The sequence below is a fragment of the Mya arenaria genome, chromosome 12, assembly GCF_026914265.1.
Source record: "Mya arenaria isolate MELC-2E11 chromosome 12, ASM2691426v1".
Taxonomy (NCBI): Eukaryota; Metazoa; Mollusca; class Bivalvia; order Myida; family Myidae; genus Mya; species Mya arenaria.
Genome location: NC_069133.1, coordinates 46,284,691 through 46,310,982, shown reverse-complemented (window position 1 = coordinate 46,310,982; position 26,292 = coordinate 46,284,691). Strand labels below are relative to the sequence as shown.

Sequence of the window (26,292 nt, the reverse complement as noted above, 5' to 3'; positions counted from 1 at the left end):
ATAAAAAAATGTAAAGTAAACATGTCTACTAGACCTGGAAAAGAACATCGAAAAGGGATGCTAGAATACGAAAGGCTCGGTCGCGGTATTATCGGCCTGTCCATGACTTTCGAGAGGATCTGACCTGTGCAGGTGTTTAGCGTTCCTCAACAAGGCGTTGCGTTTTATTCGCATGTGTTGTGTAGCGGTTCATGTCAAAAGAAAAATTCGGTACGACTTCTGTTTGTCTTAAAAGATCTGCCGCTTGTAACGTCAGCGATAGTGGTAGCGGTAATGTTTGTGGTTGCGGAGGCGGTAGTGGTGATAATGAATACATCGCGGTAACGAATATGACCGTTTATCCTGTACCGAAAAGTATGACAGATGGACTTATAAAATCGTACCAACCTATGCCACCTCCGCAATTATTCAAACTGGAATCCCTACAATGGTCGTTTGATATCAACACTGTTACCCCAAAAAACGACTTTATTTAACATCTATCCTGGGTCTAACATTAAAATATCGACGTCAAGGTTAACATTACCATAGCGAATGCAGGGTTAGAATGCACTAAATTGAGGAGAGCTAGTGGTCTCGTAACCGGTCACAAGACGTAGGGCGTTCATTGTGTTTCACCAGGCAAATTTAACTGTTAAACGTTTATTAGAGAGTTGGACGCGTGAGATTAAGGATGAATCATTGGTTCACGAAGGAAGAGCGGCGTAACGACTTTAGGGGGCTACGTGAAGCGTAATGTGGGGACATACACTCGTAGGATGAGATATAGGGCGTTGATAAGGTTTATACGTCACGAATCGCTGTAAGATCATTAAGGACAGTTCATGCGAAACACACATAAACCCAGCCCGCCACCCGTAACAGACACATACAAGTAAATACACATTTCGACTCCTAATCGAAACTTACCCATCCGAGTGGACACGTGGTACACGTGTCTGTAAGTCCAAAGGAATGTTCAACAGGATTCCTGTCGCACGTCCCGTTATCAAGGCAACGGCCACATGGCTTCTGCACGCCCTCACCCTCACAGTAGTAGGTTGTCTCGCACCTCATACAGCTCACGTCGTCTGCGAAACAAACACGATCTAAACTACACACGAGTGTCGTGATTAGTGGTCAAGAAAAAGAGATAATATTTATAGTGTAATGACACATTAAAAAAAATCACTGATGGAGTACATGTCGCACCGTCCATGATTCGGCGTGTTCCATTTCTATCATTCATTTCTATTTAAAAAAAGCATGATTACCGGAACGTTTTGATTATTATTCAGAGAATTTTTGCAAAACTGTACTTGTTGTGAAACGATCAACTAGCAAAGTTGCTGGTAACCGGGATGAGGACGTTGTCCGTTGTACACAATGTCATGACTAAACTCTGATGGGAATGATGTATATCGTTCCACTTAAGAAGACGGGATTAGAAGGTATGCATCTACTTGGATTGATTATTGATGCCAATGCCTCAGTGATAGACGGGATTTATGTGCAATACATATTTATATTTATTATTTATCTCCGCCAAAGAGCTTTATGATTAATTATGACTGAAATTATTTTAATAATTTATTTCCTTTGTACTTTTGTGTCGGTACAAAATGGCCAAGCTGATATAACATTACCGTTGAATTGCGTTTGTTTAGTGGCATGTTGAACATTTGTGCGAGCTCCCAGGAGGAAATACCTGGTGCCTCGGGAAATTCGAGCTAAGCGGTAACGCTAACATTTAGTAGAAAAAAAACGGTACTTTACATCCAATTCGGGTCAACGAGTAAATCGAGCCAAGCGAGTTCGAGCCAACGGGGTCGACGATATTTCAGTTCTCTTTCCAGGAGGGATATTAAATTGTCTTTTATAACGTTTTACTACAATTCGGGAATAAACTCTTAACGCCATAAGATAAGATCAGGTACTCACAGAACAGCTGCTCAGCTTGTGCGCATCCGTTGAACTCAAGTCTCATGGAGATGTTTCCGGCGTTCCACGTGACCGGATTGACCCGGATTTTGTTGCTAAGCACCGCGGGATCTAGAGCATGAGTCACAACTGTCGTCCGGTCACTGTTTCCGGCGAACACCTTCAAGTTAGGTTATAATGATAAACAAGTCGATTTTAATACAAGACATCAAAGGCTGAATATGTTTAGGTGTAAGTATATATGATTTATCATAATCCGAATGAGGGTAAACATAAGATTAAAAGAAGTGATGGAAATGAGCATGGGTGACATGAATACCCTATAACATACCCCGGTAAAATATATGATATCAAAAGAGCGCCATCTTGTCAGAAACAAGTTAAAGATTAAATAAAACATAATAAGTCCACCCGAATGGCAGTCATTTCTCATTAAATGTCTGCGTGACATTTTCAGAGTATGTAGAAAATGTCCCCTACACGAAAGGTTGATAACTAGGTGCGTAAAATCCATATTGTCTGTCTATTTCAGTAATCTGAGCATTGCGGTAAGCGCGAGACTTGTACCTTGTGTTTCTTATCACGGACATCAAAACAGTCCCAATAAAGTTTAAGGAAAGTTCAAAGAAATGTATATTTGATAAGTATTGGCTTTTCAAAACTTATCCATATACCCTTGCCCATTTGAAGATGTACACATGATAACCGCGTTTTATTAAAGTGAATTGTAAAAAAAATATTTGACTGGCGAATCAACAGTGTATTATTTAACATACAGTTAAGGTCTGTTTTTAAAGCGTTGTTAAGAGTATTATGTAATAATGATTAATAAAGCTTACTTCCAATCCATGGCGACATTTAAAAATTCCAGTCTACAGGAACGAGTTAAAATAACACCAGTCCTAATTAAATGGGTGAAGTCATCTAGTACGTCATACATACAGATGCATACACCACGATGCATGTAGTAACAAGTTCATCGTTTACTCGCTCGTCAACTCGAGTTTTTGTTGTCACAAAATTCAAATTATTTTGATTTAATTACATTTTAAAAAAGAGTATCTCTCTCTACGTGCCGCTTTCTTCAAATGTCGATATATACGATGCCCATAATGACGCTAAAGGACAGAAATAGTTCTGATCAACATTTATTATATAATTAAGCTGTACGTTCACCTCGACATTGTTGACGTCCTTGTATGTGTGCCAGGTGCCGTTCGCGTAATACTGGATCCTGAAGGACGTCACCCACTCGTCCGCATCGCTCCGGCCCTGGATTTGCACAGCCGTGAACTTATACGGCACGCCCATATCGACCGCCACCCACTGGTCTGCGTCAACCGTACCCGCCACCCAGGCGCCCGCCAGCTCGCTATACACGTCTATAGAGGAAATATATTTTACACATCTCACAACAAAAAACTAAATCATCAAATAATGACATAAATAATATTGAATAACCAATTGTTTTTACGCTTATTGATCTGAAAAACTCATTTACAACACGTTTGATAGTCTTAAAGATGCACTCTTACTCCCAAATAAGATTTACCGCAATTAATAATATTGTTTTAATACTCGAAAAAGGATGAAAAAGGGCAAATAACAATGGTTCTTATGAAGGATATCGAGTTTAATTTGAAAGAAATGTGCAAAAAACACGGCATTTCTACCTTATGAGACTTAGTAGACGACAGTAAATCCTTTAGCATTCACAAATCATTTAATATGTTTGTGCTTTCTGCTATTGAATTCACGGTTACAATCTTGCTATCAGTAGTTAATATTTTCAATAAATGCATTATTGAGTAAGTAGTTAAAGGCTTATCAATCAACATTTATGTTTGTTGTACATGTGTTTGTATTGATTTTGAATAAGAGTGTCACTTTAACAGCTTTGGACACCGTCCCAAATTTGATGTAATCAACACCGACTAGAACGTTTCCGACGATGCAAATTGATTGGCTTTGACATCCATCATACATATTAGGAATCGTTTTTTTAACCATGCAGTAATGTGACATACTTTCCAGCTGGTTGAGCCTTGCTCTGCCGACGCCGGTGCCGATGGCGTGGAACGCTGACGATGACGACATCATGAAGTCAAGGACGGTTCCAGTTGACAGACCCAGGGCGTCCGAACAAACTGCAAAGACAGGAAAACGCACATCAATGTATTAGTGACGTGCACTAACAATCTGTGCCATGCAGATGGAGAAGTGAGTATACAGCGATGTATTGCATAGTTGCATTCTTGTATGAGAGCGAACATGTTTCGGATTGTTTGTAAGTCAATGGATGTTGCATGTAGTAAGCTGTGAATGATGTAGGATATGAAAGCAATCGTAAACTATTGAAGAGGTTGTTGCAGCATCCATAGGCTTAAAACTTACATATGTAAATAGGTATATTCTATTACAACTCAATTACTAGGTCGTAAACAAGAAAGTGTTAACCACATCAAATGGAGTTATATGGATATCATATCTTCATTTAATGAACATTCCTTGGGAAAAAAAACCCTGCTCCTCCTGTTCTAAGACCACTGATTTTACTGAATACTGATCAATTGATTTCGACTTTCGGACATTCCTGATTCCCCTAATCGGCAAAATCACAGTTGTTGTTTCTAATAGACGAACCCCAAAACAGCGAACAGTGCCTATTTTCGGCGCATCGCAAATTTTAAATCTATTAATTCATGACGTTAGATTTTCAATTTATTCATATGTTTATATCATTATTAAAAATAATTTCCCGACGAAAACGTCCCCACAATGTCATAACTGGACCATTTTCCTTCTTAAAATGACAAGCTAAAGATAGGAACCAATCTTTAATTTTAGTTGTTCTTACTTTTATCTTACTTATACTTACGAAGTGAAATTGCTCTGGAAATATAGGGGTCCGCTTTTTATATATTATAAGACACCGCAAAAACCGACCACGAAAGTTACTCATTTTAGCTGTTATACAGGTTCAATTTAACGTTAACTACGCTTATTGTCAATTAATTACGGCTTTGTTATTGCGTGATTGGTTGATTGTCATTCTCACGCGATGTTATCAATGTACTTTTAAACGGTCAAAATATCCATTACTTTTGTTTCAGTCATTGTGGCATTGTTTTGAAGGCGTCGGTTTTCTATTTTTTTTTACTTTACCTACATGAGTTCGCACCCCAATATAAACCAAACTACTTTTTTACACTAGAATTGTATTTTTCTGCAATTTCTATACCATAGAGTAAAATAATGATAAATCAGTGTTTTCAGATACAATACTGAGATAACTATTGTTTCGTCCAAAAACTTGAGCGAGTCCTTTTAAATCGAAACAAAAAGAACACCAGGACGCTACAGCTCATTTGAAAAAAACAACTTACGAAATTCATACATCCAGTACTTCGGTACTCGGAGCGTCATCTCTCCTGTGGTGTCATTAACTAAAAACCAGTACTCAATCTTCCCAAACAGCACGTCAAGGACGCACGTGTTGCTGACGGTGACGTTCATCGATGCCGTCATACCAAACGGCACTGTGCCGTTGTCCATTGCGATGACGTCAAATATCAGCGACGTGTACTGCAAGTAGACGTCACCCCATAGATCGTACGTGTCGTCCCACATTACGGCCTGACTGTCGTAAAAATTAAGTCATATATAAGTTCGTTTCATTAAATATCATAGTTGTAAGTTTATATTATCTTAGTGTCATAAACTGTTAGTTTGCTTTATAATTGAGTATATGCACTGTAAGCCGGAGCTTGAATTAAAAATCAAGTTGAGGAATAACAAATTAAAATGTAAGTATCGGATATGTTCCAACAGCTAAAGGCGACCATGCCTATTAAAGCTGCACTCTTATAGATTCTTACAACTTTTTGTCTTGGAATATATCAGATATGTTCCTTTAGCTTAATATTTTAGGTACGACTCAGATCGGGTCCCAGGTTTATTTGTATGAAGCTTTTCTTATGTAAATTTATGTTAGATATAAAAACATAATTCAGGTATTTACATTTTATCGTATTATAATTTTAAGTTTGGAATTATAAGATTTTTTTTTATTTTTGATTTTTTTTATTGAGTTTGAAAATCCAGTGCCAGTGCATAAACAGAACGTTTTATATATTTACATATACTGTCTACATTCGTTAAAAGTTATCTATAATGAATGGCGAACTATAACACTTTCTAAATGTCAATCATTTGCAAAGCACACTTTTGAACATAACGTTATGCCAACAGGACGTAACTTACTCCTCGAAGACGCTTGAGACGACGTAGTGAATGTTGCTGTTTTCCCCGCTGTCGGCGTCGCTGACGGTGAACGTTGTAAGTGGTGCGACTTGGAGAACGGGCTGGGGCGTGGCCGAAAACTCCGTGGGTGTGATAATCGGGCAGTTGTCGTTTACGTCCACAATCTGAATCTATACATTTGTGGAAAGATTATACATTTACTTTACTGTGCGGACCGCACTTTTCTAATTTAGAGAATGTACAATTTTACGAAATGATAACCCGGACATGACTTCGAAAAACATGATGATTGAAATGTTTTTCACTGCAAAACAAAATCAATAAGAAAAAAAACACACAATGGAATTGTCATTATCAAAGTACCACAGTATGTGTTTACCACGTGATAAATTACGTCATATATGCTAAGTCGGAAGGCAACATTTTGCTTAAAATGAAGACTTAAAACAAAGATAACTTTTCTTTTACTACTCCATTTTAAATGAAACAAAGGGCAGTCTATGCCGCTTAAGGGCTACGCCTTCGTTTTATTACCGGAGTCTAATCACCTTCAAAAAGGTGATTAGTTTCATCAAACACTTCGACAAACCTGTTTTCCAAAACAATGTTTGACAGTGCTCCGTCAGACGGCCGTATTCTGATAAGGTTTGTCGAAGTGTTTTAAAAAACTAAACTCTCAATCAAATCTGGTAAAAGACCGAAGGTAAGGCTCCGTAAACGGCGTAGACTGCGCTATGTTTCATTTAAAATGGTGAAGAAATAGTGAAGTTAGCTTTGTTTAAAAGTTTCATTCTAAGCAACATGTGCATTACAAAGTAACATTTATGACGCAATTTATCACGTGGTATACACACACTGTACCACTATCTATGTGCATTTTCGAAAGATTCCCAGGTATGATCAACATTGTCATTATACGACTCCAACGCCATCAAAGCTACAGCGTCGATTTGATCATCGATAAGTAAAAAGGACGGTTAGCTTACCCTTACTCCTATGTACCCAGTGAGAGTTAAGGCGGTGTCTGTGACGGACAGGAGAAGTTTGTACACGTTTTCCACCTCGTGATCAAGTTCTGCTATCAACGTAACGTACAATGACGTCGTCCCGATCGTGAATGTTTCTGCCGTCGGGTCGTTTGGCATCGTCACCAGCGTTGACGCAGCGTTGCATTCTGGTGGTAAGATTAATTATTTGTTTCGGAAATCACGCTCGGCTAAATTGTTATAACGTTTTTCGACACATATTGTAATTTAGCCGGTGCAATGCTAATTGTACATAGCAAAATATACAGCGAATTTGCGAGACACTATGCATTTACTAATCAAACTGTCCATTTACAACAAACCTTCACATGTGATACAATTTTATCATCGTATCACGAACATATCGAGTTGCTATCAATTCTCATTGAAGTCCACTAGTTTAAATTTCTCCCATATTTAAAGAATATATTTTAATACTTATTTGGCTGCCTCTCTTCAAATACATGAAACAACACTGTGGTAGTATATGTTTTTATTTTGCCGTTTTAACAAATGAGGCCTTTCTGCATAGCCATCCATATTGAAACAATGCTCAGGACTAGTTATCTGCTACCCCTGTCGACCACGTCATTTAGCGCATGCGCTGTTGACGAACTCGACTCTTAACAATGGTATCTCGAGTAGAAAAATGTTAAAAGGTGAGAGTGATAGTTGGCAAAAGTAAGACCCCTTGGGCAGGTTTTCCATGATTATGCTTACGAGAGGCCCTTATATTGGCTAAATGAATTACATGTATAAATACTAAAAAATCAATGACGTTTTTGAAAGTTAAAATTTCCGGGACCAAACGTTATTTTGTTCGTTTAATTATCGGAACGTATTGTAATCTCAAAAAAGACAGACTTACCGACATACTGCAGATGATTTCCGTATATGTCTGTGACATTGGTATAAGCGGGAACCGTTGGGGCTGGTGCTGTGAACGTGTACGTGCTTTCCTCTATCGAGAACCGCCGAGCCTCGTTACCTTGCAATAAATACACACCAACACAGTTTATAAACTGCATACAGACAGGATGGGAGTACACGGCTTAAAAACGCTAAAGCGAAAAGCCAATGGTTGCCAAGATATTTAAAGTTTTCGCTTTTAAGACCATAACCAATCAGAATTTATACCTCGATATAATTAGAGCATTCACAAAAACAGCTCACTATATACAGCCCTGAGTTCAGTTTAGGCTAACAGTTGCCCAAAAAGTTAACGTAAGCAAACTGTTTTGTTTCGTATCTCTGATGCAACGCTGCGCTTACATTGTTAGCGGGGAACCAAATCACATACGTTAGCCGCAAACACAATTATTGGACATAGGGCTGCAGATATTGCGCTTGGGCTGTAACCATATTAAAATGGCACCAAATGTTTCATCCCCCGTATGCAAACCGTGAATGGCACCAGTATAACAGAATCTTTACGGATACAATGTGTTAAACAACATCAGTTTTCTAAACTGTAGAAAAACTGTTCACTTGGGTAAAAATGTTTTTAATAGGGTCAAAGTCAGGTGTTTGTCAAAAGGCAAAGGTCACGACAAGTCAGAAAATCAAAGATATTTACACGTTTGTACCTTTTGTTTTCTATATGAACTGCAATTATAACCTGAAAAATGTAGCATCCAATAAAAATATATAATGTATCGCACTAACAAGTGTACATTGTAACGCCATTCAAATGTTCAACCTTTGTAGAGACTAATGCTGAATGACCCAGGTGAGGAAAAGATGTCCACGAGGTTGACGTCCGCCGCCAGAATCTCCCTGATGTTCTCGTCCTCTGGAACGGCCACCATGTAGTCCACCGGCAGGTCTGTCGTCTTGTCCTGGCTGAACACGACATTCTCTGTCCGCAGAAGAAGCTCCGAGCTGCAGCGCTTACTCTCTACGAGGAACAAGTCGAAATGGTAGGTCACGCCTACCTGGAAATGGATGCAGACAAAATGGTCAGTCACGTCCACATGGAAATGAAACCAGTCATAATGATCAGTTCAGACCATCAGGGAATTGAATCAGTCGAAATGATCAGTTAAGCCTACCCGGAAATGGAACTAGTTGAAATAGTAAGTCATACTCAAATGGGAATAAATACCAGTCTAAAGAATATTTGTTCAAGTGGTTTACATAATAAGTGTGTCTTTTCATTAAACACAGCATGTTGTGTTTAAAAAGACTCTGCGATTAATGTAAAATAGCAAATCGTTACATATCAGAGCGCCATTTATTTCAAAGTATATAAATAAAGAGACAGAACCATATATTTATTATATAATTGATTTTAGACATCAAAACTCTCTGAAATTGAGTTGTCTTACTTCAAGTGCGAGGGAAATTGGCGTGGTTGATGACGTCAGACCGGAGCACGCACCCCCGGAAAACGTCCCCGTCTCTAAGTATACTTCACCCACTGGAAAAGAATTGCTCTCCCCCATTAAAGCAGATCAAATGTCTTTTACAAAAATACAGGCTCAAGCGATTTTCAACTTCTATCGGATCTCATAAGGTTGGCTTGCAAAAAGTAAGTTTTTGTCTCAAATGATCTTATTCTCATTAAAGCATGTACTTCAAAACTTAAAAGATTCTTAGATTTATTCAACTCTACATGCAAGTAGGGAAGGGGTGGGGAAGTGGCGGTGGATGTTTGCTCTTATATAGAACTTATAAACTGTTTGAAGATTTATAACTTTGACTTTGTTGAAAACTGATTAATTGAGTGAGTGGATGCTTGAATGAGTAATTGATTGAGTAAATGATAACTTTAGTGAGAGACTGAGCGAGTGAGGTGAATGATTACTTGAGTGAGAGAGTGAGTGAGTGAGAGAGTGAGTGAGTGAGAGAGTGAGTGAGTGAATGAGTGAATGATTACTTGAGTCAGAGAGCTACTGATAGAGTGAGTGAGTTAATGATTACTTTAGTGAGAGAGTGAGTGAGTGAGAGAGTGAGTGAGTGAATAATTACTTTAGTGAGTGAGTGAGTGAGTGAGTGAGTGAGTGAGTGAGTGAGTGAGTGAGTGAGTGAGTGAGTGAGTGAGTGAGTGAGTGAGTGAGTGAGTAACTGATTAATATAGTGATTTATTGATTTAGTGATTAAACTAATTATTTACATTTTGATGTTGTAGTTTCTCCGACTTTTTTCTTAAGCTAGTTCATTAATTCAATCAAAGAGTTATATTATTTTACGTTGCAATCGATACAGTTCTGATATAATATATATTTGTCAAAAAAACTGTAAGACCCTCTCTTAATTAATTAAATGTCTTGTTTTGATTATGAAATTACTCCTATTACCTGACAAATCAGCGGACGAGAGATCGACAACAAAGCACGGCGATGTGGTTCCGTCAGAGACAAACTCAAACATGCGGACCTTGTTAATGTATAGCCACATGGCGTCCCCGCCTGCGACTGTTATTATTTCCGACCCGCCATACACAAGTCCCACACGCACCGCCGCCGTAAACCTTAAACATAAACGACATTTTTACTCCAACTTTAGTTGTGCCTCAAATTAGCGATTAAAATACAATAAGCAAAAACTTGGAATACTGCCTAGTAATGTCCTGTCACAAAATAAACCGAATGGTTTTGAAAAGTTAACGTCATTCAATTAGTAGAAACACTTTTAACCGGGGTTCCAACACAAACAATTAAGTAAGGATAGTGAGAATCACTCGAACATCATGCACAATATACATCAGCGTATTCACATACATGAACAGATTGTCGGCCGAATTCAAAACGGACAGTTATCAACTCATTGCCTAGTCAATATGAAATTCCAGTCTGAAGTATTATTTCCTATACCGGCCTTGGAAAATATCCCTTCCCGGTCTAGTCTTTTCACCTATCATACCAGCTGATATCCAACCACGGCCTTGCCTATATCATCCGCCAGATGATCGATACCATCTCCTGATCTAGCTAATGTCACCATTCAACCTTGCTTTATCACCCACAGGACTGGTGTCACTGGTGTCACCTTCCAGATTTATCTTTTCATCTCCACGGCTGGCCCGACTTCACATCGATATCACTTCGCGGACTGGACGATATCATCTCTCCGCCTGGTCTATATCACCCCACGGCCTTGCCAATTCCTTCACTCGGCTTTGTCTAAATCATTCTAAGGCCTTGCCAATATCATCTCTCGGCTTTGTCTAAATCACCCTAAGAAGGCCTTGTAAATATCATCTCTCGGCTTTGTCTATATCACCCTACGACCTTGCCATATGCATGTATCATCTCTCGGCTATGTCTTTATCACCCTAAGGCCTTGCCAATATTATCCCTCGGTTTTGTCTATATCACCCTAAAGCCTTGCCAATATCATCTCTCGGCTTTGTCTATATCACCCTAAGGCCTTGCCGATATCATCTCTCGGCTTTGTCTATATCACCCTAAGGCCTTGCCAATATCACCCCACGGCTTTGTCTATATTACCCCACGGCTTTGTCTATATCACCCCACGTCTTTGTCTATATCACCCTACGGCCTTGCCAATATCATCTCTCAGCTTTGTCTATATCACCCTACGGCCTCGCCAATATCATGTCTCAGCTTTGTCTATATCACCCTACGGCCTCGCCAATATCATCTCTCAGCTTTGTCTATATCACCCTACGGCCTCGCCAATATCATCTCTCAGCTTTGTCTATATCACCCTACGGCCTCGCCAATATCATCTCTCGGCTTTGTCTATATCAACCCACGGCCTTGTCAATATCATCTCTCGGCTTTGTCTATATCACCACACGGCCTTGCCATATATCATCTATCGGCTTTGTCTATATCGCCTAGCGGCCGGACCGATATCATATCTCAGACCTTGTCTGATTCATTTCACCAGCTGACCGATAGCATCTCCCGGCCTTTTGTATATCACCCGACGGCCTGAGCGATATCACCTCCCGGTATTTTTCTGTATCACCCCAGGGTAGGGCCGATAACATCTTTAGGCCTTGTCTGTACCACCTCAGGCCTTTTTAATATCTACATACGGCTGGGCCAATGCCATCTCCCCGCATTTTTATACCCCTACAGCCTGACCGATATCATCTCCCAGCCTTTTATATATATTACCCTATGACTTGGGTTCCTTATCTATATAACCCCACAACCCGACCGATATCCTCTCCCGGCCTTTTCTATATCACCTAACAGCCTGACCGATATCATCTCCCTGCCTTTTCTTTATCACCTTACAGCCTGACCGATATCATCTCCCGGCCTTTTCTATATCACCTAACAGCCTGACCGATATAATCTCCCGGCCTTTTCTATATCACCACACAGTGTGACCGCTATCATCTCCCGGCCTTTTCTATATCACCTAACAGCCTGACCGATATCCTCAGCCTTTCCTTTATCACCACACAGTCTGACCGCTTTCATCTCTCGGCCTTTTCTATATTACCACATGGCCTGGCCGATAGCACATACGGTTACGTATGTTTTTGTACTTAAGGAAAGACTTCATGAAACTACGGTCAATGCTGATGCTCACCCGAAGTTATGGTATTTGTTATTGCAGTCCAGCTGATTTTCCGACCCAAACCCCTCTCCGTCCACAGGGAAATAAGAGTCCGAGTAATACCTGCAACAACAAACAGGGGGAATTATCATAGTTATATCTGGAAGAATAAACAGGGGGAAATGCATCATATGATACCTGCAATTATAACCCGGGGGAAATAATGAGACAACACCTGCAAGAATAAACAGGGGGAAATGAGTCAAATAATACCAGCACGTTTAAATAGGGGGGGGGAGGATCAGAGTAATACCTGCACAAATAAAGAGGGGTAAATGAATCAGACTATACATGCAGTAATTAACAGGGGGAAATAAATCAGGGTAATACATGCACGAATAAAACGGGGGGAACGGATCAGAGTAGTACCTGCACGAATAAACAGGGGGAATGTATCAGAGTAATACCTGCTCAAATAAATTGGGGGAAATGAATCGGAGTATTACCCGCTCGAACATATGCTGGTCTACCAAGTTTGAGGACTCTCGTCCAAATTATTTCTTATAATCAATCAGACATGGTTTGGTATACCAACACAACGAGGGATCGATATCTACAAAGCAGTATACACCCACTTTGTTCGAATTGGGCATAAAAAAGAGTTGATGTAATGTCATATCGTCGTGTCCTCGGCGTTGTCGTAGTGCAAAAAAAAACGTTCAAGATATTGGAACTTGGTTCACATGTTATCAGAGACAATACACATACACACAATGCCCTTAACTCTCGATTTAAAAATTGCTGAGGTATACGCTCTTCCGACTGAACATAAAATAAGAATAAAAGAAAAACGCAATGCAACGAAACAGGTTTTCAATGATTTACAGTGAAATATGCCTTAGTAGAAACATGTTTATATTTTACGAACAGTTACATGGTTTAGTTATAATAAATGAATTGTTACTAAAAATCAATTTCAACTGTTTTTCTTTTTTAGTAACATTACCTTTGACCATAGTGTTCTCAAATGCTATCCCATAAAGGTCCCCTTAAACACATCCCATATACCAAGTTTGGCCAGAATATGTCAACCCAAATTTAAAATATTCGGTTTCAACCGTTTTCTTTTTTTGTATTAATAGTGACATTTACCGTGAGCCAATGGCCTCTAAATGCAATCTCATGGAAAGTACTCATATAAAGCCTTCATAAATACCAAGTTTGGTCAGAATATGTCAATCCAAACTAAAAATATTCGGTTTCAACCGTTTTCTATTTTAAGTAGCAGCCATCTTGACCTTGACCCTAAACGCATTTAATGAAAGGTATCCATAAGCACTTCCATTATACCAAAAATGTCAGAATATAGCAACATAACTTAAAATATTTAGTTTTAGCCGGGTTTTTTTTAGTAACAATAACCGCGGCCTTATGTAATCCCAAGAAAGGTCTCAATAAGCCCGTTCTAGTTTCATGGATTTAGATAAATTATGTCATATATGCTACAGAAGGCAACATTTTGCTTTAAATGAAGACTCAAATCAAAGATATCTTTCTTTTACTACACCATTTTGAATGAAACAAAGGAGAGTCTATGCCACTTCGACAAACATGTTTCCAAAATAATGTTTTGACAGTGCTCCGTCAGATGGCCGCATTGTGAAAAGGTTTGTCGAAGTGTTTAAAGAAACTACACTCTCAATCAAACTCTTGTAAAAGACCGAAAGCGGTGCTACATAAGAGGAGCAGGCCGCGCTATGTTTCATTTAAAATGGTGAATAAATCGGAAAGTTATCTTTGTCTGATGTCTTCATTCGAAGCAAACTATATTGCCTTCCGACGTAGCATTTATGACGCAATTTATCACGTGGTATACACACTCTGCTCTACGTAGGACGTAAAAGTGGTATACTATTCAGACGTTTATTTTAGTGATTGAATCATGGCTTACTGTTTTGTGTTACCTCCCTGGTCAAAAAGCACAATGATGCCATCGACTTCTTGATTTTCGCTATCACTTCTAAACCACGTTGAAAACGTATCTGACGTCGGTGATGTAGATGCCGCCAACCAGGCACCGTAAGGACTGTCGACGTAACTGACATCAGAGACGGTGACGTAATCGAGGTTGTCAAAATCCTCGTGAGCTTTACTAAAGTCATAATATTTAACTTGTAATTCGACGTCGTTTGGACCGGCAACGTCAGGCGTCACTATAAATTCAAATATAAAGATAGGGTGATTTAAATGCTTACGAATCAAGTGCCGTTATGATAATGGTATGCTATATATAATTATTAATTAACCACTAAAGTTGTAAACATATGTTTTAAATCAGTATTTGAAAGAACCATACATTCCAAAATGAAGACATATCATAATTGATTGAAAACTCAATCAAAATATATTAATAAACTAATTAACTATTGACTACTATTTAAAGACAATGAGTGTGCAAATAAAATCTTCCATATCATACAAAAAACTTGTTTTTGTGTTTAATGTTTACCTGAGTCTGGAGTGACGAAAACGGCAGGCTCACTTTTGGCGCTTACGTCACTGTTATTGAGTTCCATCTTGATGGAACATTCGTACGGCGTCCCAGCCTCCACGCCGTCACTGGCGTCAAACCCTAGACTAAACGCAGTGGGTCCGTCGGTGGCGTTAGTGTCCGTTCTAGATCCCAGTACCGTTGAAGCGTAGCTACTGATACATTCCACGTGGTACGTTCTAAATGTATTATACAAATCGTTTATGCACACAGTCAAGATAAAATGAATTGTCTTAATGCTTTAAAGATGCACTTTTACTACCAAATACAATTTACCACAATTAATACAAATGTTTTGAGATACCAAAAATGATAAATAAATGTCGACAACAGAGGTTCTTATGAAGGATACCAAGTTTAATTTGAAAGAAATGAGCATAAAACACGGTAGCTCTATCTTATGAGACTATAGTTGACCACAGTAAATCTTTTCATTCACCAATCATTTTATATGTTTGCGCTTTCTGACATTAAATACACGGTTACAATCTTGTTATCAGTAATTATTTTTTTCCATAAATGCAGTATGCAAAAATATTACCCTTTTTTCTGCACCTTTCTTTCAAATTAAACACGGTATCCATCACAAGAACAAATCTTTTCGGTATTGATTCATCCTTCTAGATAAAATCAAAACAAATGTTTTCTGGTGGTACTTATTTGGTAGCAAGAGCACATCTTTAATCAATTTTCAATAGACTTTCTTTACAATTGTAAATAAACTACATCTTCCTTTTCAAAACATTTCATAATGGTTTGCATTTTTACAATGTACTGTTTTTGGAAAACAACAACAACAACAACAACAACAACAACACACACTAAGATTTTAATGGTGTACCAATAATGTTGAAACATATATCTTATGTAATAATCCATCTCATCGGTTAAAGTGACACTCTTATTCAAAATTAATGCAATTAATACACATGTAGAACAAACATAAATGTTGAGTACAGTGTACTTTTTGACTGAAAAAGATTTAGATGTACCAATACTGTCGACACCTATATCCTTAGAAGAAGGTTGGCTCGAACTCACAGGGACCGGCGAAAATACATCGAGCCATGGGAAGTTCGAGCCAAACGGGTAGTGTTACATTCAGTCAGATTATACTCAGATATCATCGGTTCGTTATATCAAGTTCAAGGCAACGAGGATATCGAGCCAAGCGAGTTTGAGCCAACGGGATTCGACTGTATGTATAAACCCATCTCATCTGTTAACAATAGCGTGTGCCTGTTTTCATGGCTGTGGGAACCATTTCAATAATGATCTTAGTCGCCTTTTATCGTAAATTTCAAAGGTCTTAGTGTCATAGTTAAATTATTTTGCTACATATTTGAGTAATTTAACCTATCAAAAATGATCACAAAGTTGTAAATAAAAAAAAAATCAATGTACAGTCGAACCCCGTTGGATCGAACTCGTTTGGCACGAATTCCTCGTTGGCTCGAACTTAATGTAAAGGACCCATTTCTTTAAACTGAAGGTAAGAATACCCGCTTTCCGAGGCTCGAGGTATTTTCGCCAGTTCCTAAGAGTTCGAGCCTACACGGTTCGAATGTACTGCCATTTGTGATAATTATACAGATTTTAAACATAAAATCTATGATTAAAACGGCTTCCAGTAAGGAATTGTATTTTCAGTTAATTTAATCAATTATACAAACATTTCTCCCGATAACATAGGTGATGTGAGGGAGCCGTTTGTCTGGTAGTAGGTAAAGCCAGGCTGATCCCATTCGATCGTAAAACCTGTTCCGGATACTGCACTGACTGCTACATTGTCCCCGCCTGAAGTTTGCAAATACATTGAAAGGGATATCTCTTTTATTGAACAAAATTATTCATTTTGAAAAAGAAACCATCAGGGCTGGTATTTATTATTGGTCTTAACCGGATCTTAGAACGATGTAGCTAATCGGACTACTTGTTATTAATATATGACCAATAGAGTGAATGAAGTCAATGATGAATGACTATAAAATTGCCTTAAGTTGAATATTGATTACCACCCCTGGTTATAAAAAAACCCATTACAGAACTAGTACAAATGCTTCTATTTAATAGACAGCGATAGGGTCTAACTTGAAACTATTTCAGAGTCTGCATTGTTTTGCTTATTTAGAGTCCAGTGATGGTTTAAAGACACATACTGTGAAGAAGATATGCACTTGCGAATCACTCGTCATGACATACGGGCGCCTTATTTACATCACAACAAAGAATTAAGAACTTCAGTTCAGATCACATGAAATGGCTGGGAAAGCATGCTCAACCAAATAAATAAAAGTCAGTTTTACTGAAAACGGACCATTTAAAAAACGACAGCGTTCACGAAGCACACAGAGTTAACAAAAATGGGTGGGCAAATAAAAAAGAGAGTGTTAACAAATAAGAGAGGGTTAACAAAGAGAGAAAGAGAGAGAAAGAGAGAGTTTAAACAAAATAAAGTGTTAACAAAGAGGGAGTTTCACACAAAATAAAGTGTTAACAAAAAGGGACTTATATATTAATATATATACACAAAAAGTGTTAACAATGACATAGTTTACACAAAATAAAGTGTTAACAATGAGAGAGTTTTACACCAAATCAAGTGTTAACAATGAGAAAGTTTACACAAAATAAAGTGTTAACAAAGAGAAAATTTACACAAAATAAAGTGTAAACAATGAGAGAGTTTACTAAAAATAAAGAGTTAACAAAGAGAGAGTTTACACAACATAAGGTGTTAACAAAGAGAGAGAGAGTTTACACAAAATAAAGTGTTAACAATGAGAGAGTTTACACAAAATAGTGTGTTAACAATAAGAGAGTTTACACAAAATAAAGAGCTAAAAAAGAGAGAGTTTACACAAACTAAAGTGTAAACAATGAAAGAGTTTACACAAACTAAAGTGTTAACAAAGAGAGAGTTTACACAAAATAAAGTGTTAACAAAGAGAGAGTTTACACAAAATAAAGTGTTAACAAAGAGGGAGTTTCACACAAAATAAAGTGTTAACAAAAAGGGAGTTATATATTAATATATATACACAAAAAAGTGTTAACAATGACATAGTTTACACAAAATAAAGTGTTAACAATGAGAGAGTTTTACACCAAATCAAGTGTTAACAATGAGAACGTTTACACAAAATAAAGTGTTAACAAAGAGAGAGTTTACACAAAATAAAGTGTAAACAAAGAGAGAGTTTACACAAAATAAAGTGTTAACAATGAGAGAGTTTACTAAAAATAAAGAGTTAACAAAGAGAGAGTTTACAAAACATAAGGTGTTAACAAAGAGAGAGAGAGTTTACACAAAATAAAGTGTTAACAATGAGAGAGTTTACACAAAATAGTGTGTTAACAATAAGAGAGTTTACACAAAATAAAGAGTTAAAAAAGAGAGAGTTTACACAAACTAAAGTGTAAACAATGAAAGAGTTTACACAAACTAAAATGTTAACAAAGAGAGAGTTTACACAAAATAAAGTGTTAACAAAGAGAGAGTTTACACAAAATAAAGTGTTAACAAAAAGGGAGTTTACACAAAATAAAGTGTTTACAAAGAGAGAGAGTTTACACAAAATAAAGTGTTAACAAAGAGGGAGTTTACACAAAATAAAGTGTTAACAATAGCAATACCTTTTTAAACAATACCGAAGTTATAGCGATCTCTATGCATAATTTTTTAACATTACGGAAAGAGACAGCGGGTATGACAAAGAAAAGCTAATTTGAACAGCGAAATCTTTTAATTGCGTTGTCGATATATCTAAGGCACGGCTTAGTGATTCAACATCGCGGGCTGTTTCAAGTCGACTTTAGTAGAAACTTGAAATGATATAAGTGTCAATGTTTCGTTATTTCTCTACTTATTTACGTGAATTGAACTTCAGCCAATAGTAAGTCTAAACTACTTTATACAGAGTTATGGTTCCTGTGCATTGCACTTCACCGTACAAGGAGAACATTTTATTCCTTTTCGGGTAGCATACAGACAGCGGTAATATCGCAATTGTATACCTTCGTTTGTCACTTAGTGGATTTTCTTTCGTATGAATTAACGACTATACAAGAATGCATATATTAATGGATGTAGCCCCGCGTTCGGTTCCCAGCCTGGGCGCATGTGAGTTTAGTTTGTGATCGCAAAGCCGGAAAAGTGGGTTTCCTCCGGATACTCCGGTTTCCCCCATAACACAAGACCCGACCCTCGCGTAACATCACGCCAACGAGAGCGATTAACATAATGTTGTAATGCCTTTTTTTCAAAATCGATGCAAAATAAATAAGTTTAAGCTATTCATTTTTAAACATTTGCGTACTACAGGTGAACGATGATGTCTCGACGTTCTTGTAATACATCGTGGAAGTTTCCATGGATTCCGGGAAGACGACGCCATTTGCGTTTGCGTTCTGGTCGCATGTTGCTGACGTCAGTGGGCCCGCCACGTCTTCCAATGTCATCACTAACTGACATGAACACTCAAGAGGATTTCCACCGAGATTCCTGGAAGAAGATCACCAATTCAGCCGACTCAAACATTATACCAACGTCGACAGTGTGGAAGTTAGATATACCGCTAAGATTACACGTGAACATATTTTTGTTTTAGGAGCAAATATCCGCTGTTGGATGTCACCAAAACAACATTTTGGTAATCACTTTAGTAAAAGCGATCTCTGTATTAGGTTTTATGATAGCCGCCGTATTCCTTACCTAGTCAAGTTCTTAATACCTATCGCCATGACCATACTAATGAAATTTATGTCTACTTTGCCGAATAACTTTTTTTTTTGATTCTGGTTTAAAAACATTTAATTTAAAGCTGCACTCTCACAGATTACCATTTTTACAACTTTTTGTTTTTTGCCTTAGTAAGAGCTATTTTTTGCATAAATATCTGCAAACCAATTATATGACTGCTGACAAAAAAATCAGATCGTAGATTCTCATATTTCCGTTCGAAAAAATGTTTTATGGCTTAAACGGTTTAAGAACAAATATTAAAACATCTTCTTTCGAACTTAAATATAAAAATCTGCGATCTATATTTTTGTCAGCAATCTTATATAACTGGTTTTCAGTCATTTTCCCAAAAATTAGCTCGTTCAAAGACAAAAAAAAAGTTTTCAAAACATTCAATCCGTGAGAGTTCAGCTTTAAGCATTCCCTTAAAAAATAGTATGTTCATTTATTTAGATACACTTACAAAGTGCCCAAGCTCCCCAGGTTGCTGAACGCTGATCCCGCAATGGTCCCAACATTGTTGGAGCTGAAGTCCACAACCAGGAGCGGTTTGTTACCCAGGGAGTAAATATGGGTCATCTCATTGCTGGACATGTACAGATACTGTAGACCGGTCATACTGTCCAGCAGCGTGGACGGCAGGGTGGCCAGTTTGTTACTTGACATCGTCCTGTAATTGTCCAAATATCCTCAGAACTATTATCATTGATATTGTGGAGAATAAACATATGTGATGAAGCTTATTTTGTTTACATTGAAACAAAATCGCCGGCGTAACAAGCTAGTACACTAAAGTTGCATTCCACTATAATTGTGGATGTCCATTTGTTGCAGACAAATACAATTATTATTGAAAGTCAGTTGGAACCTAAACGCAGAAGGGGTCATTTGTTTGTCATGAATCGGGCTTATTCACGAATAAAATGGCGACGTTGAAAGGAATTTCGGTGTTTCAAGGATGTATTTTCACCTGGTAAGTAAGTTATATCACCTTTCTCGCAATATAAATACGCCTACCCGGAGACCACACGTGTAAGCGTCTTCGTTTTTTTAACCTATGATTCTAGAGACCTTTACAAAAAAGTTATTGAATGTATAAGCTGAACGATTGATTGTTTACAAAGTGAAAATAGAAAATTGCGTGACTTGAAACTGTGTTTTCGGCTCAAGTTTACCATTCTTGTACCCGTTTTAGCTATTTTTTATTGAATATTTGCATTATTTATCTTTTCGACCGCTACTGCACTTACATGAGTATTATACGCCCTCACTTAAAATTCGGCGAACACATTTCACGTTGGACCCCCTTGATTAGCGGTTCACTAATAATTGATAGGAAATCAACGGATAGACTACCATGGGGACCAAACTAAATAACGAGCTATAAAAAAACCTTATAAACAACCGATAGAGTAGCTCAACCATATGTAAGCAGAAAATTGTTTATCATTTAAAAATACTTTACAACAGACTAAAATCAAATTGATACTTTTAATACGATTGTCAGATTATGTACTTTATCAATTAATGTAATTCAAGTTGCAATCTATAATGGTTTATTTCATTTTATTTTTTGAATACGCCAGTGGCCTAACAGCAAAATAAAAACTATATCAAATGTAAGTGCATGCTTTATGTGTTCATACTTACAGTGTGTTCAATGCCACTAAACTGTCAAAAACACCTGGTTCCAGTGCTGTCAGCAGGTTGTTAGATAAATCGAGGATTCGCAAACTCGTCTGTAAGTCGAAGAACCCTGTGGGTATTTCCTCAATTAGGTTGTTTTGCAGGTATCTTAAATATGAAAGACAAAAACATGCTTATAGTATGTCAAATTCGTGCTTAAACGTAGCAGATCGCGTGATAGCATATTTTTAACTTCTTAATTATACATGCGCCACAACTTTGCATGAACAGCCCAAACGCTTATGTAGCTCGGTCTTGTATATGTTCATAGCCACATATACACATAATTTGTTGTATTCAGTATAATTGTTGTTACTATTTATCACAAAGCCAAACGATATTGTAAGTGTACTAATCATTTTTTCGTTCAAAGAAATGTGGTTAAACACGATCCAACACAGTTTCGCAACGGCTTTCTTGCGACTCCAGTTCGATAACCTTAGACCTAGATATCAGCAGGTCATTTCAGCATCAGGAGATAATAAGTATAGTCCATGACCGGAGGATATTTAATAAAGAAAGTGCCAAAAATGCATGAAATATAAAAAATATTGTTGAGCCCCGCTTTCGCTTTATTACAAGATTATCGTGAGCTACCCTTGCGAAAGAAGATGGACAGCATATGTTTGCATTTACAAATAACTTAGAATTTAACGCCATTAACCAATGATACATTGACGTCACCGTAATCAAATCATATCGCATTATTGAAACTAACAATGACTTCACAACCCATTTCGGGTTATACAATATGAATGACATTATATTCCTACTCCGGCGAGTACATGTGTATAAGTATTAATCTTATGAAGATGAAATTTTTACAACAACCTCAAGGCTTATCCAAACTCCACGCTGTATGTTACAATACTGTTACCACTGCCACCATGCAAATCACGTGACTTTATATCATATCAGTTAAATATCTTTAAAAGAGAGCTTAAAAGAGAGCAGAAAAATGATTATATAGTTCATGAAGCTGAAATCCAGCTTTACTCGCTCATGGTGGCAGAGATCTATGCTGCTTGTCAGGGTAGATCACTGCGTAGGAGGTTGCGATTTATCGTAAACCATTGGTGCTTTTGTTAAACTGGTGCGTAGTTCTAACATACTGGGAAATGCTTAAGTTCAAAACTTTGTAGGCAAAACCATGATTGATAATCTTGTGTTATCTCAATTCTATCTGGCAAACCTGTCCAGTGACCAATTGACCCGAACTGTGTATGTAATAAACCCATAACACTTACAGTTCATCAAACGATTGCTGTGTTATAACCCTGGGGACTGCCATGAATATGTTATCGTTCAGGTACAGATCGTTGATGACGGAGTTGTTGAGGGCGTACGTGTCGATGAGCGACATGTTGTTACCGTCCAAGCGGAGGTCGTCTGTCACCGCGCATGCGCCGCCAAATATCGTGTTGGGAACTGTGTGCAAGGCGTTGCCGTTTAGCAGCCTAAAGGCAGAAGTTTTGTCAGCATTATGTCTGATCTTTAAAAAAGCTTGCAAATATGATTATCAGTTTGAAGATTTCATGTTATAATTACTTGTTACTTTGACCAACAAATTAACGGAATATTTATGGGGGCTATTTACTTATAACATTGCAGTTTTATGAAAAGCGCAACACAATAATACAATAAAAATTACAGAGACAAACCCAGAAGTCGAAATTCCGATGACAATTTAGAGGATTAAGGTAAGGGTTCAAACGACACAGAACAAGACACACACACACACACACACACACACACACACACACACACACCATAAACAGACGAAACACGCATCAATGGGCTTTACCAATAAATGATGGGATTACAGCCATCACTTAATGGGAACCTTAACGTACGACAGGGGATGCCATGTTCCGGCTAAATTATTGTTATTGCGTTGTGGCTCTTAATTTCTAGACAATGTGATATAGGGCAACATCGTGCCTCCAACATAAAAGCATGCACTTGTCACGCGGTGACACCATATTTTACCACATCAGGTCAATTGTTTTTATATAGTACAAAAAGGGTTTACTTTCCGATTCCGATAAATAAATGGTACATTTGCATATATTGACCAACTTAAACAGGTTGTCGACGTTATATATACGGGGCGCAGGAAACCATAATGAGGTTTCGAGCTTCGCTCTCACCCGATATGGTTTCCTTTGCCCCGTATATCCCATATCGAGTCACCCCGCAACTTCTTATACCCACCCCCCATTATGAGTGTCCAATGCTTCAACTAAATGGAATACGGATTAAAGTGACACTGTTATTCAAAATCAATACATACGCATGTATAATAAACATCAATTTTGAGTGGTAAATCTTTAACTACATAATTAATAATGCATTTTTGGAAAATTTGAGTTACTGAAAACAAGATTTTAATCGTGTTTTTTAAAGCTGAAAACGCAAAAATATTAATGATTGGTGAGTGCTAAAATATTATGTGTAATCTACTGTTGTCTCATAAGGTAGAAATACCGTGATTCCTGCACTTTTCTTTTAAATGCTTCATTAAAACCATTGTTTTCGACATTTATTCATCTTTTTTGGTAAATCAAAACAGTTGTATTAATTGTAGTAAATCTTTGTTGTGAGTAAGAGTGCATCTTTAAACTGTCAATTAAATAACCAATAAGTGGTATTGAAAGTACAATTTTAATTACATGGGAGAAACACAATTTATGCAGTTTTCATCAAACGTTGATACAATTCCGCACTTACAGAGTAACAACATTCAGGTCATAGAAAGCCGACTCTTCAATTGTAGCGACCTCTCCGGAGTTCAAATCAAGAGAACTTGCAGTAACGTCGTAAAACGCCATAGTGGGTATAGTATCGAAGAACAGCCCACTCATCGTGATAGAATTGGTCACGTGGACGCTGTTTAAGGCGTAAGAGTAGAGCTTGCGTAGGGGATTGCCCGATAGGGTCAGGCTACTAACAGAGACGTCATCAAACGCATATCCATGAATCTCCGTTATTTTGTTGTTGGACAAAGATCTGCGAATAAATTATTACATATTTATTCCTGCTATATCCACGAACTAGGTTACAATCTGCTTCAATATCACTCTTTATACGGAATATAGATAGTAATAACAATTTTGTTAACAGTAAAAAGGATGTTTGCAACCAAAAGAAGGTTTGAACTAAAACATTTAAATTTCTACGAATAAAAAAGATCTTTTCTATTAAAAAAATGGAAAATGATGATTTTCATTCAAATATTATTCTTGAAAATGCATTAAGCAAAATTTGAAACGAATCAGGGATATATTGGGTAAAAAACTGTGAAATTGTCTGTCCATCATCCTTATAAAGCAATATCTGCTAGATTGAAGAATAGAAATATGTACCACTTTGAGATTCCCTCCCGAATATACTCCATTCGGGATTACATATCGTTTTCAACGATAGCCTACTTAATTTATTTCAATTTTAAGAAGCGAAATGAAACAGAGTGAAATAGAACTAGTCTGGTATTCAATATTGGTCTGAAGTGAATCTAAGAACGATGTAGCTAAACGGATTACTTGTTATTAATAACTGACCAATGGAGTGAATGAAATCAATGATGTATAACCGTATGATCAACTTAAGTTACATGTTGAATACCACCCCAGAACTAATGTTATTATGTTCACATTCACACTTTAAACTAAAAACTATAATGAATTCATACAATGTTACACATCTAAAGCTTTTGAACGTCTGGTTCGTCAGGAGGTTAATGCGATTGTTGGACAGGTCAAGATCTTTCCCAATTTGCAGGTCCCAGAACGTACCTCCGCCAGGGATTCGAGTCAACACGTTGTTGGACAAATCTCTGGAAAACAGAACTAGAACAATGTTTAATTATGACCAACATAATGTTGGAAAAACACAAGTCTCTAGCAGATGAAAAATAGCTATTTATTAATCAACTATTACGTATTAACGCTATACGGGGATAATCGCGGTACCAATACCAGACACTTGACGGCAAATATGCCAAAACTAGGTCAATATCGACCAAACTCGGCCCAAATCAACCAAACTCGGCCAATATGAGTTTCCTTCATTTTGATTGGCTACAAAACTCGCACAATAAAGGGTATGAGAAATGGACCATTTTTATTGGCTGTCGAAACTCGCCTAATATGAGAAATATAATGGAAATTATTTTCAAAGGTAGCTATTTTGTTTTCCGTTTTCTTTTTTTGAAAATGTTGTGCTTCGTTTAAATCTATTTGGAATTACTAGCCTATTAAATTCTTAATTGACGTTGAAAGGTTTGATATTACAGTTGTATATAACCCGTTAGTGAATTTTACGATGATTATTTTTTGAAAACCGCCAAGATGGCCGCGGATGGGTGAATATTGTACTTTTGGCAAATGATTTACGAAATAAAGACGAACATACATGCTTCCATTAGATATACAGTGCTTTGTCACAATCAGCAAACCAAGTATAGAAAAGCAGACACCATGAATAACGGATAAATAGGTTTCAGATAGAAACTTGAGGTAAGTAATTAAAATGTTATAAACCAAAATACCGTACCATTCCTAATAAATTACACTATAGTACAATTGTGACTGAAACGGTGTTGGAAAAAGCAAACACTTTTA

The 26,292-nt window shown here is 37.4% G+C and overlaps 1 protein-coding gene across 5 annotated transcripts in view; it reads right to left on the bottom strand.

The window, feature by feature from the left end:
• The window catches only part of LOC128211948 (uncharacterized), an 89,580-nt gene that overhangs the window by 18,885 nt on the left and 44,403 nt on the right, over positions 1 to 26,292 (bottom strand). For all 5 annotated transcript variants that reach the window (XM_052917108.1, XM_052917109.1, XM_052917107.1 and 2 more), the window contains 21 exons: positions 25,362 to 25,505; positions 24,401 to 24,679; positions 22,918 to 23,127; positions 21,635 to 21,778; positions 20,448 to 20,654; positions 19,560 to 19,744; positions 16,914 to 17,037; positions 15,199 to 15,419; positions 14,641 to 14,902; positions 12,723 to 12,812; positions 10,508 to 10,680; positions 9,536 to 9,627; positions 8,908 to 9,142; positions 8,077 to 8,196; positions 7,170 to 7,357; positions 6,184 to 6,353; positions 5,307 to 5,560; positions 3,948 to 4,067; positions 3,097 to 3,302; positions 1,921 to 2,080; positions 910 to 1,070 (listed from right to left, as the gene is read on the bottom strand). In XM_052917108.1, coding sequence (XP_052773068.1) covers positions 910 to 1,070; positions 1,921 to 2,080; positions 3,097 to 3,302; positions 3,948 to 4,067; positions 5,307 to 5,560; positions 6,184 to 6,353; positions 7,170 to 7,357; positions 8,077 to 8,196; positions 8,908 to 9,142; positions 9,536 to 9,627; positions 10,508 to 10,680; positions 12,723 to 12,812; positions 14,641 to 14,902; positions 15,199 to 15,419; positions 16,914 to 17,037; positions 19,560 to 19,744; positions 20,448 to 20,654; positions 21,635 to 21,778; positions 22,918 to 23,127; positions 24,401 to 24,679; positions 25,362 to 25,505 — 3,745 coding nt within the window. The remainder of the gene's footprint in view (positions 1 to 909; positions 1,071 to 1,920; positions 2,081 to 3,096; positions 3,303 to 3,947; positions 4,068 to 5,306; positions 5,561 to 6,183; positions 6,354 to 7,169; positions 7,358 to 8,076; positions 8,197 to 8,907; positions 9,143 to 9,535; positions 9,628 to 10,507; positions 10,681 to 12,722; positions 12,813 to 14,640; positions 14,903 to 15,198; positions 15,420 to 16,913; positions 17,038 to 19,559; positions 19,745 to 20,447; positions 20,655 to 21,634; positions 21,779 to 22,917; positions 23,128 to 24,400; positions 24,680 to 25,361; positions 25,506 to 26,292) is intronic.